Source organism: Numenius arquata, chromosome 2, assembly GCF_964106895.1.
Source record: "Numenius arquata chromosome 2, bNumArq3.hap1.1, whole genome shotgun sequence".
NCBI classification, from domain to species: Eukaryota; Metazoa; Chordata; class Aves; order Charadriiformes; family Scolopacidae; genus Numenius; species Numenius arquata.
In genome coordinates this window covers 24,516,372-24,528,150 of record NC_133577.1, presented here as the reverse complement: position 1 = coordinate 24,528,150, position 11,779 = coordinate 24,516,372, and the positions used below count along the sequence as shown (strand labels likewise).

Genomic DNA, 11,779 nt, shown 5'->3' with positions numbered 1-11,779 from the left:
GAACATACAAGGCTGAAGCACGGCTTTGCTGACCTTCTGCTAGTTATGCAAAACTTAGCCTCTGGGTCCACTGGAGGTTTTCCTGCTTTATGTATTTCTGGTTCTTGTTCTATTCCCAAACTGCACTTCCTAGGTTTTTAATAAATAAATATTTATATTATTATATGTATCCATCTCCCTGGCCAGGCATTTGACTTACTCTTCTGCATAATGGATCTAGCACTGATTGATGGAGATCATTGCAGAACTTCAATTTTTCAAACTTAAAAATTTTCCAGCCTGTTTCGCAGTTCACGATGTTCCAGCCAGAGCAGATGCCCATCTCCGCTCTTCTGAGACTGTCCCTGTCGCTGCTGAGAAGATTCGATTTTCTTGCTTTCTTAGAAGGCTGCGGTGTGTTTTGAGATCGTAACCCGAGCATAGCTGACTCGTAGCCCCCAGCCATCTCTCGGCACTGAGTAAGCAGTGATGACCCAAAGAGTAAATTGTGCTCCAAGACTGTAGCAATAACTTCAAAAGACTCTATTTAATTGGGTTGATATTTTTCCCTTACAGGCTCTTTTGTGCATGTGGGAACTGCTACTGTCATGCATTTGAACAACCCATTCATGTGTTTACAGTATATTCATCATAATCATATATTTCTAACCTAATACACAGTGTAAAAATAAAAATACTTAGAAAATAATTATGCCATTTCACTTCATGAAATTTGCTCTTTTAAAATGAGCATAAAATGATTAAATTATACTCTCTAACAACTCTATTCAAAGCCAGAAATACTATGGCTTAGAACAAGGTATTAATTAGAACAGTTCAAAGTTTAAATCATTAGCTTATACTTCTCCTTGAACGATGAAAAGCTCATGGCAAAGACAAGTTCTTCATTTCTCTGTGCAGAGGAACGCTTCTAAAAACCAAAAGGTGAAGAAAAATTGCTAAGCTTTGTTTTTTTCAGAACGTTTGTTTTAATATTGGAATGTCCTAGAACGCTGTAGTTGATTGAAGTTATATAGGGCTTGGCCGGTCTGTGTCCAGTGTCGGATCCTGCTGGAGGGATCCTATGTAAGCCATGAAGCTGTTGTTCTGGTGGCCCCAGTCGTAGTAGTCTGCCGAGAAACTGGAAAAGAAGACAGAAGAATTAGTGACTGGCAGGTTGGTTCTGCGGGTACCTGGTTAGTGAATGTGGGCAAAATGCAATCACATCGATGTAGTTCTCATGCTGAAGTGCAAAAATAAAATAAAACCCCAACCATGGGTTCAGGCAGCTATTTATTTTTCTGATCTGTCAATTATTTTGGCCTAGATGTTCTCAACTCACAGTTTCCTGATTCTTCTAGGTTACTAAAGGCTTTCCCCTTTCTGCTCCACTCATCCAGGAGGTGTCAGAGCCCCAGAAGCAGTCCTGCCGCTGCAAGGGCCTGTCCGTGACTGAGCTAAGCCTCCTGGGCCCACGTAGATGGGCCGGGTGCTGGGTCAGCTGCTCTGGCGTATGGCTTCTCTCCCACGAGCCCTGTGAGTCAACGCACGTGGCTGGTGTGGTTTCCACTGGGAACCGCGCCTGTTATACTGGTGTGGCTGGTTCCCTCTGCCTCCAGCTGTAGGCTGGGCTTAGTTTAGTCGGTGCCTGGCGCGCACCACCTCCAGCATCCTCCCTGCTTTAGTTACCGTGTGGAAAACTAAGGCAGGGGTAGGATAACTGATAACTGTAAACAGTGAGTATCCAGCTCTGCTGAACCACGGTTTGGGCTCAGAGACAGTGACTACACAACCTTAGCTAAATGAGTGACAAGAACTCTGGGTACGTTAGCTGTGGTTAGCAAGTCAACCTTCATTTTAAGAAGACTGATTACACTGATCTCCTACTAGCGTGCTGTAGGTACAGGAAGAAGCAAATGAGTAACGCATCCCTGAGCCTCCTTTCAGGGCAGGAGAGCATCCTGGCAGTGCCTTTCCTTCTCCACGCTGGGTGCTGCCGTTCTTGCTGGGAACTGTACCTTCCTGGCAGGGAATCCTTACCTAAAGCTCCCAGTTACACAGAGAAAAGAGGCTTTTTGAGCCAGTTCTGGGTCGTGTGGGATCTGGACAGTTAGGTGGATTCCCGTAAGCTTTCAGCAAGTGGGAAAGCAAACACCCCCTTCATTTCAGGTAAAGCACAAGACATTTAGCCAGGTTACAGGGCAACCTAAGTTGAGAGGCTTCTCGCTACCACCATCACAAGCTGCTGCCTGCGCTGTCGAGCTTTTCCCCGCTCTCCCTGAAGGCTGGACACAGCTGTTTTTCCAGGTTGCCATGCTCACACACGAAAACTAGTAAATGACGCTTCTTAGGCTACTCTCGGGAGAAACAGAGGGTGAAACACGCAACCCAAAGATCTGGCCTGAGTTTTTCAGTGGCACGCTGTTGCAGTTCTTACATTATGGAATCAATTTCATTCCTGTGCCCTTGCAGTCTCTGTGGGGCCCAGGGATCCCTATAGTCACTCGGTGCTGCCCTTCCACTTCACCTTCCCCTTCGCTTCCCCTCGGCCCCTGGAATTTATGCAACCATCGTAGCTAGACAATTTACATTGGTCTTCTGCACTGTGTGAGAGTTGGTCCTCCTCCAGTTTCTGTTACGGGAAGCAAGCGGTTCCTCTTGTATCTCACCTGCCCTGTGCCCCCTGTGGTGCAATATTCCACGCTAGATCGTCATCACTGTCGTATCTGCGAGGGTTGTCAAAGAAATAAGATCTGGGACTGAAGCCGTGGCTTGGGACCATTCCTGCATTGGCCTGAGGGAAGGGAAATCACAGTCAGGACTTGCAACAGACAGATAAACTGCTTGGTGCCTGACTTCTAGAAGTCACTGCAGACTTACCTCCTGGCTTCCGAAATAAAATAGGCAATGTTACATTTGCTGTAGACAGTAGACATCTTTCTGCATTTTCTGTTTTTCTCTGCCAGCACAGTAGTTGTCTACTCACCTTAAGGGCTTTTCTTCCTTCTAGCTACCAGATACGACTCATTTCTGAATCCACCCTCCGGTATCCACTTAACCTGCGGGCTGAATTCCTGTCCATCCTTGGACACTTTGTGCTTTTAGCCAGCTGACTTAAAGTGAGCACAGGGAAGCAGCTGAGGAGCTGGAGGATACGAAACACCTAAAGGGATTTGGTTTTACCTCCCCCATTTGTAACCCTCCCCCCTGGTGCGTTGCCTCTGCTGCCTCAGGAACCCATCGTGCTGAGCCTTGGCACCCTGCTTAATGAAACCACAGCTGAAAAGCCCCTTAGGACCCCTTTGAGCAATTTCAGTATCTACCCTGCAGCGCTGTGAGGGTCAAATCCCAAGGAAAGGTCTTTTGATAAAACAGGGAAACGGGTGTACATGTTAACTCCTTCATTTACAAAGCATTTTGCTTTTATTTCCCTATGAATCAAAACAGAAAACACAGAAGATTCAAAGGGTCAGTTTGATTCTGGAAACAGTGCAGAGGGACATCCAGAACCCAGCTGAGCCTCTTCCATGGATCCACTGCTTCTGTCCCCAGGGACTAGGGTTTCCTGCACCTGCACCGTTTCCTGTGGATAAGCCAAGATGACATTTTCTCCTTGGCCTTAAGCAGGAGAGCAGTTTAATCTCCTTCTATTTTTTGGATGTTAAATAACTTTGACAAAGATGAACTAAAAATAGATCCATCTCTGTCGTCTCCCCATTTCCAACGTTTGTCTGGCTGAAGGAATGGAAGGCAAAGGACCAAGCACTGCAGTTACCCTGTGTCAGCACCAAAGCACACAGACACCTTGTTCCAGGCTATAATCATCTGTCAAGTGGAGCTTTGCCTTTGAACAGTGCTGAGCACAGGCTGGCTCTAATCAAACTTTTTGTTTCTGAAGTCCTGAGTAAAATTTAAAACCAAAGCACAACTGTTCCTTAGAATCATAGAATCACCTAGGCTGGAAAAGACCTTTAAGATCATCAAGTCCAACCGTTAAACTAGCACTGCCAAGTCCACCACTAAACCGTGTCCCCAAGTGTCACAACTACACGTCTTTTAAACACCTCCAGGGATGGTGACTCAACCACTTCCCTGGGCAGCCTGTTCCAATGCTTGATAAACCTTTCAGTGAAGGAATTTTTCCTAATATCCATCCTAAACCTCCCCTGGTGCAACTTGATGCTGTTTCCTCTTGTTCTATACACTTGTTACTTGGGAAAAGAGACTGACCCTCACCTTTCTATAACCCCTTTCAGGTAGTTATCATAGAATCATAGAATCATAGAATGGCTAGAGTTGGAAAGGACCTTAAAGATCATCTAGTTCCAACCCCCCTGCCATGGGCAGGGACACCTCTCACTAGAGCAGGTTGCTCAAAGCCCCATCCAGCCTGGCCTTGAACACTTCCAGGGATGGGGCATCCACAACTTCCCTGGGCAACCTGTTCCAGTGCCTCACCACCCTCACTGTAAAGAATTTCTTCCTTATATCTAATCTAAATCTCTTCTCTTCCAATTTAAAACCATTGCCCCTTGTCCTGTCACCACTCTTCCTGACAAAGAGTCCCTCTTCAGCTCTTCTGTAGGCTCCCTTCAGGTAGGCTGTTATAAGGTCTCCCCGGAGCCTTCTCTTCTCCAGGCTGAACAACCCCAGCTCTCTCAGTCTGTCTTCATAGGAGAGGTGCTCCATCCCTCTGATCATCCTCGTGGCCCTCCGCTGGACCCGTTCCAACAGGTCCATGTCCTTTCTGTGTTGAGGACTCCAAAGCTGGACACAGTACTCCAGGAGGGGTCTCACGAGCGCAGAGTAGAGGGGCAGAATCACCTCGCGAGACCTGCTGGCCACACTTCTCCCGATGCAGCCCAGGACACGGTTGGCTCTCTGGGCTGCCAGTGCACACTGCCTGCTCATCGCCGTTGTAGACAGCGATAAGGTCTCCCCTCAACCTCTTCTTCTCCAGGCAAAACAATCCCAGCTCCCTCAGCTGCTCCTCGTAAGGCTTGTGCTCTAGACCCTTCACCAGCTTCGTTTCTCTTCTCCGCACCTGCTTCAGCACCTCCATGTCTTTCTTGTAGTGAGAGGCCCTCACTACAAGAACAATTCACATAAACACAGTATTCAAGGTGGGGCCTCACTAGTGCTGAGTACAGAGGCACAAGCACTTCCCTACTCCTGCTGGCCACGCTATTTCTGATAGAGGCCAGGATGCTGTTGGCTGCCTTGGCCACCTGGGCACACTGCTGGCTCATTCAGCCGGCTGTCGACCAACACCCCCAGGTCCTCTTCTGCCGGGAAGCTCTCCAGCCACTCTGCCCCAAGCCTGTAGCGCTGCACGGGGTTGTTGTAACCCAAGGACAGGACCTGGCACTTGGCCTTATCGAACCTCATCCCATTGGTCTCAGCCCATCGATCCAGCCTGTCCAGACCCCTCTGCAAAGCCTTTCTACCCTCAAGCAGACCCAGACTCCCACCCAACCTGGTGTCATCTGCAAACTTACTGAGGGTGCACTTGATCCCCTCATCCAGATCATTGATAAAGATACTAAGATATTCTTGGGATTGTTCCTTATTAAAAATAAAGAATATTTTTGATTTTTACTAAATCAGAGTTGTCATTTAGAACTTTTAACTAAAAGAGGGTTTGTTTTAATTCTGACCCCATGCTTTCTGGCCAAGTATTTTCAACCACTGCGCCGTTTGATACTTAACTGCTATTAACAGTTATAGCCTACTGAACACGTTAAAGTCCTGTGGCCCTTGGTCTCCCTCTTGTGGCATACTTGCACCGAAGTTCAGTTTTGCCTTGCTACAGTCTCTTCATTTTTTGTTTCTTTCTAACATTGTTATTTCCTGTTTTTCTCTTACCGTGATACTGTTTAGCGTAAGTATAAATCTTTTCTAGAAAAAAAATCTATATGTGACCTATTCACTATGACAGATAATGTCTACCCTAAAAATGATACCCATGAAAGAAGTGATATCACTGGTGGCTCTTCTGAACTGTATCTTTATGAAGTTGGAGATTGAAGGCTTTCTGCAAATCACAATGCAAAAAGACAATGTTACAAGAGTTACTGCAGCAGTCTTTGATTTGTGAGAGAATGCTGCCAGTTTGACTCCATGGGAGCTCTCGTTTGAGTAGAATTCCAAGACTTTATGTGATCAGCTTTTTGAAAGGAGAGATTATACCACATCCTTTATCTTCCTTCTCTTATGAATCTCTCCCACACTATCCAAATTTGGCCACCAGGTCTAGCATTACTAACCTCACTTTAAATAAAATTAGATCTCTCTGTGGTCACTTTTTAGAAGAGCAGCACCACTGGACTGTCCTTTAAAACATTTCTTCTCTTTGCAGTTGTCCTGGTTAACTCCTAAGCAGGAGCGGGGCTGAGATATTTTTTTTTAGTGATGGACACTGGGGTCCGTGGGGTTTCTTAGTCTGTTGTCAGGTATCACAGGTGAACAGGGCTTTACACAGGTGGGGATTTGTTACTTCCTTGTTCAGCTTGGCTTTATCATTGTGTCTGAAATCTGCATGTGAGAATAAAAACCATCACCTTCTCTAAAAAGTTATTCTATTAATTGCTTCTCTTACTTGTGAATTTACGATTCACATCCTTCTTGGGGAAAATTGGCTTTGTTTGGTTTGGTCTGGCCAACAGAAACAGAGACGTTACCTTGGTAATCCTAGTGCAGGGCTGATATTCCCCATGCGCCTGTCAACCAGCATATCCTATGCTTACCTGGAGATATTGCCTATATCTAGCTATAAAATGATGCTCATCCGTCTATTAACTACCTAGATATTAAGCATACTTACAGGGAATTATCCTTACAACTCACACCTTAATCTCTGCTCTGCTGAAACAGCAAACAAAAATGTCAGCAAGTGCTTATTATGGTTATTGGTCTTTGACATGGAAACAATTCAATGGGTACAGGGCTGAAAGAACTCAAGCTATTGTTTCATACCTGCCATTGAACAGTTAGCACACAACCATTTTCACTGCTATGTGATGAAAGATTCCAAGTCTGGATAACAAACTCCTTTTCCACTGACTCCAATACAGCACTGTATTATCTCAAAGGGAAGATGTCCCTAAATTTCCTGATTTTTACAGTAAAATGCTTGAGAAACAGCTTGTCTTCCTTCTGGGTAAATATGATGAGTTTCTTTCATGAGAAGTTAGTATGAAGAAGTGGGAAGTTTGGGTTGCTTTTGTGATGCCCAAGGACACAATGAAAACGAGAAGTCAAAATGTGAAGAAGCAGAAACTCCTTCAGAAGCTGAGCCATATGGACCTGCCTGGACATTACACTAACAAATACACTAACAAATTCCACTTACAAGATCTTTTGTAGGGTTTCGGACACGGAAGAAATATACAACCAAGGAAGTAGGCAAGAGCTCCCAGATGAAAAGGATCACTCCAAACACTATGTAACCTGCATCTCCCAGCTGACATTTCAGATCTGCCTGTTGAAAAGTCAAAGAGAAAAGCATTTAAAAATAAACATGGCAGCTCATTTAAAGGTGCGAGAGGCAACATGTCTTCTTATGAAGATCTACATTTAAGTGGCTGAAAATCTTGACAACATGGCAGAAATTCCATTCAGTAAAGCCAGATTAACCTGGCTAACGAATAAAGGCATACTAAAAAAATCAATATGCTGTCTTGTTGGGTACATGACTTCCCTTTCTTTCTACCTTTCCTCCTCCCTCCTCCACCTCCTATCTTTCTTCAGCACAATCAAAGCTTAATGCAGGGTGTCTTCCCAGACTAAGAGCCTGGTAAGCAACCATTTGGTCAAGTGATCAAATCCAGGTAATGAGAAACTACCTCTCCAGTCCTTTTCCAGATAGAAATAGTACGTAAAGGACCAATCAATGCCCAGGTCTTCAAGGGCATTGCCGGCAATCTGACTTTTAAAAATTAAGGCTCAGATCCCTTCAAATTGATGCACGTTGTTAACTTGAATAACCATGCTGTTACTCTAGCATTAGCTTTGAACTTCTCTCTAGATTTCTCCTCCACCATTCACTACAGCTGCAGAGGGAAAATCCTGTCCTTTCATGTGTTTTGTATGGAAGAGAAAAGGGTAATGTTTCTGACAGGTGACTTGAGGCAGTACCACAGTACAAACATTGGGCTGTACTTTTAAAAGTGACTTTTGGTTCTGGTACCAAATTGAGTACCTGCTCCTTAGTTCCAGGCCCTTTAGATATGGTTCAAATCATTTGCCCCAAAATCCAGGCAATCCTAATGTCACAAGTCAGATCAGATATGCAAAAATCAGCAGCAGTGACCTAAGGCCTAAAGCATGCCAGTGAACTCACTATGAACAACCTCTGTCTTCACCGGGGAAAACGGGACAAAATATTCTGGCCATAAAGTTCCAGTCCCTGTTACTCCAGATGACTGTATGAAGTGCCCCCTGCAAGGGGTCAGCAGGAGCAGGAGCAACAGTCCAGGCCCCAAGAACACAAGGAAAAATGTTTGATTCAGGAGATGACAACCTAGTGCTCTTCTGCCTAAACCTGTGTGTTCTAATTACACGCAGTGGTATCACTTAGTTGCACTCCTCTTCTCCGCACCACAGCAGGGTTGATTAGTGGTCCCTTGACAGACCCTACTCAACTAACTCTTAATGAGGTCCTCTGGGAAATCCTACCCTACTGTTTACTTACTTCACATTTATAATTTTATCTGCTGCTCAACCGAAGATTTTTTAACGGCTCCAGGTTTGCTTGGCCACCCTGGCAATACAAGGCCCTTGCGTGGCTGGGAACACCACTTTTGGTCTGCAGGTGGTTGCTGACAGGGTGAGGAGATGCCAAGGGTCTGGGATTTTGAGGCCAAACAAAATATAATTATGGTCCAGCCCCAGGCCTGCCATTTTGCCTGCCCTTTACAGAGCTGGAAAACTGCTGGGACCCAACTACGTGCTTCAAAGCAGAGAAAGGAGCTGGATGCCCAAATTTCATAAAATTCAACAAAGAATCCCCTGCTATTTCCTTTAGTGTTTTTATCACTGTTAGTTTTCAATCTGAATTGTCACTTGCAATTTAAGATTGAGAAGAATCTTAGTCTTATCCTTAAACTGTGGAAGTTATCACAATTATGACAGAACTAAGGTAAATAACTCTGCAGCCCTGGATGGCAGTGGGGGATTTGATGATGACTTCAGAACCAAGCATTTCAGTGGAATCAAGTACTCTTTTTCTGCTTCTCCAAGTACAGTACATTCTTTCTAATGGACAAAACACCTGTCTTCTTTAATAAAGGCTTTTTTTTTTTTTAACAATAAGATCAAAGTAAATAAAGACTGCTTTTTAAAAAATTATTTGGCTAGTGTTTACTTCTTTCTTTTAGCACTAAGGGTTTTTTTTCCTCCTTATGCTGAAATTACCAGAAATTTGTATTCCTGGAGCAAAACAATCTTACTGCATTGAATAAATGAAAAAAAAATTAGGATTTTAATATATGAATTCCTCTTGTCATAGCATTTTGGAAATCAGCTGTCACATATAGAATGAGTTTTTCTCATCAGCAAATATTTTCATACTTGCCTGATCTGATACGTTGTACCAATCGTAATCAAAAGAGTTGACTTTCTTGGTTTGGGAAAACGATAAGATGAACAAGTTGTAACAGGCTCGTGAGGTATAAAGTAGTATAACAGTCACTCCTATACTTGTCACCTGACAGACAGATGAGCCCTGGAAGAGATTTAAACACAGGTTATTATTCGAAAGGGAAGTTGACAAGAACATTGCTTTGCTTGGACTTCGAGGGTTGTCGTGCTACTCTGCCTAATGCACCTGACATTTGCTCTTTCCTTCTTTGATCAGTATATCCTATACTATGTATATTCCTGTACTTTATCAGTATGGTGGTTTCCAGGAAATGGTAGCAGTTCCAGCTCTTACCAAGATGGGCTGTGACTAATTCCTATGACTTACTGTACAAGTGCTATTTTCAGCAATGCAAACACATAAGAACTACACTCGGCATCAGACCGACCAAGGGCATTCAGCCTTCAGCTGCGCATTAGCTATAGAGCATCCTGTAGCAGATGCTGGCTGGCCAGCATGATGCAACCTTGCATCTTTTTACAACTGCTTGCTGTGCACCTATTTCCTAAGTACAGAGCGGATCGGAACAGTCAGCAGTTAAACGCAGCACAGACAGGAACAGAACATCCTGCCTTACCTAATGTCAACACAGAGGAGACAAAGTAGAAGCATGGCCTATGGGCAGAGTGACCATGGCAGGGCAGCCTGTGAGTGGGAGCTGGGGCACTAGGGGAGGAATGAGACTACAAAGTGTGAAATCACAGCAGTTCCTAAACCTCAGAGAGAAAAATGGACAGAGCAGGGGAAAGAGCCTAATCCAACATAAGGAATAAGTGACCTGACCACTAATAAGGAATTAATAAGGACCTAAGGAATAAGCCTGACCACTGTGTCAGGTGGGAACGGTAACTGAGCAGGGCTGAGACACCAGCACAGGAATTGTGGCAGCAAGAGAGGAAGGAATCCAGGAGCCATGGCTACAGGGATCAGTGTGGGTCTGATCACAGATGCAGGCAGATGTACAAAAATAGGACTGAGTGGCTTTGAAGGAAGCTCAAAGTAAATTCTGTGCAGCTGGCTCTGGAACAGTGCTTTGCACGGCCAAAGGAGGCAAGATAGGTTAAAGCTCTGTGCTTTTAGAGAGACGAGATACCTTGCAGTCATTTGCTTCACTAGCCTTGCCCTCACCCTCTCCCTCTCCTGGCTGAGACCCACACCACGAGGATGGGCTCCTCTCATCTATGTGAGAGAGAGGTGCGGGGGGGAGTGGGGCAAGAGAGAAGTTGCTCCTGCCCTCACAGGACCTTTTATATCAGTGTAGGAGACAGGAAGGTCTGCACCCTATTCCCTTCACTCACTCACTCTGCTTCCCGGTTTGCAGCTAAGGAGCAGAGGTCCAAAGCACGGTGGCAGGTAGAGCACAGACAACAGAACGGGTAGTGAAGTATCAGGGAGAGTCACCAAGTCACCATGTCTTGAATCCCTGGCCTTCAGGAGACTACCTGGGCCCCTCTGCTGCTCACCCACGCTGGTGGTTTTTGTCCCTGCGGCTCTGTCAATCCAGCTCCTCAATCTGCACTCCCTGGTGAGTGTCACTAAAGGGGAGCTCGGGGACTGTCAGAAAAGCTTGCTGAAAACTAGCTTGCCTGCTTTCCCAGCAAAATAATACCGATTCATAGAACAGTCAGGTTTAGGAGTACTACAAAATCTCCAGTACAGTCAGCCTCTCTGTCTGAATTCCTACTTACAACACGATGGAACTACCACCATCCACTGGGCCACAACCTGCAGCCATGGCAGGAGCGAGCCAAGAGCCAGCTGCTATACAGGAATTGAAGCCAGAGACACAGACGGCAGCGGTGAAAGCTGTGGCAAGACCAGCAAGCAGGAAATGCCACAAAGAGGAAACATTTGCTAGGCACTTCTCTATTCTCATTCTGTACTAGCAAGTCTGTGATGCTGTCATGGAAACCGAGGGTGAGAGAGCAGAGAGAAGCCGCTGACTGGCACATACCATATCCCAGCTCAGTGGCATTTACAGACTGGAGATAGCAGAAGTGAAGAGCAGGATGGGGTCACTATTCCCCTATACAGGTTTCCCTACACAGCTGTCATTCTTTAATAGTTAGTAGTTAAATATGCTGCAGATTTAACAAACTTCAATCCCACCAAATACAAAAAAGCAGGTAAAAGTGTCCTGGTTTTGCTGCCAGCCAAATA

At 45.2% G+C, this 11,779-nt stretch overlaps 1 protein-coding gene across 2 annotated transcripts in view; it reads right to left on the bottom strand.

Annotated features, from left to right (window-relative positions):
- Positions 1-508: 508 nt before the first annotated feature.
- GPR137B (G protein-coupled receptor 137B) overlaps positions 509-11,779 on the bottom strand; it is a 28,543-nt gene continuing 17,272 nt past the window's right edge. Inside the window, exons 4-7 of one of the 2 annotated variants that reach the window (XM_074168135.1) lie at positions 9,550-9,703; positions 7,331-7,455; positions 2,649-2,773; positions 509-1,120 (exon numbers count right to left, since the gene is read on the bottom strand). In XM_074168135.1, coding sequence (XP_074024236.1) covers positions 1,009-1,120; positions 2,649-2,773; positions 7,331-7,455; positions 9,550-9,703 — 516 coding nt within the window. In that variant the 3' untranslated portion in view covers positions 509-1,008. Of the gene's footprint in view, positions 1,121-2,648; positions 2,774-7,330; positions 7,460-9,549; positions 9,704-11,779 lie in introns of both variants that reach the window. The other variant, XM_074168134.1, reaches the window with a different exon arrangement.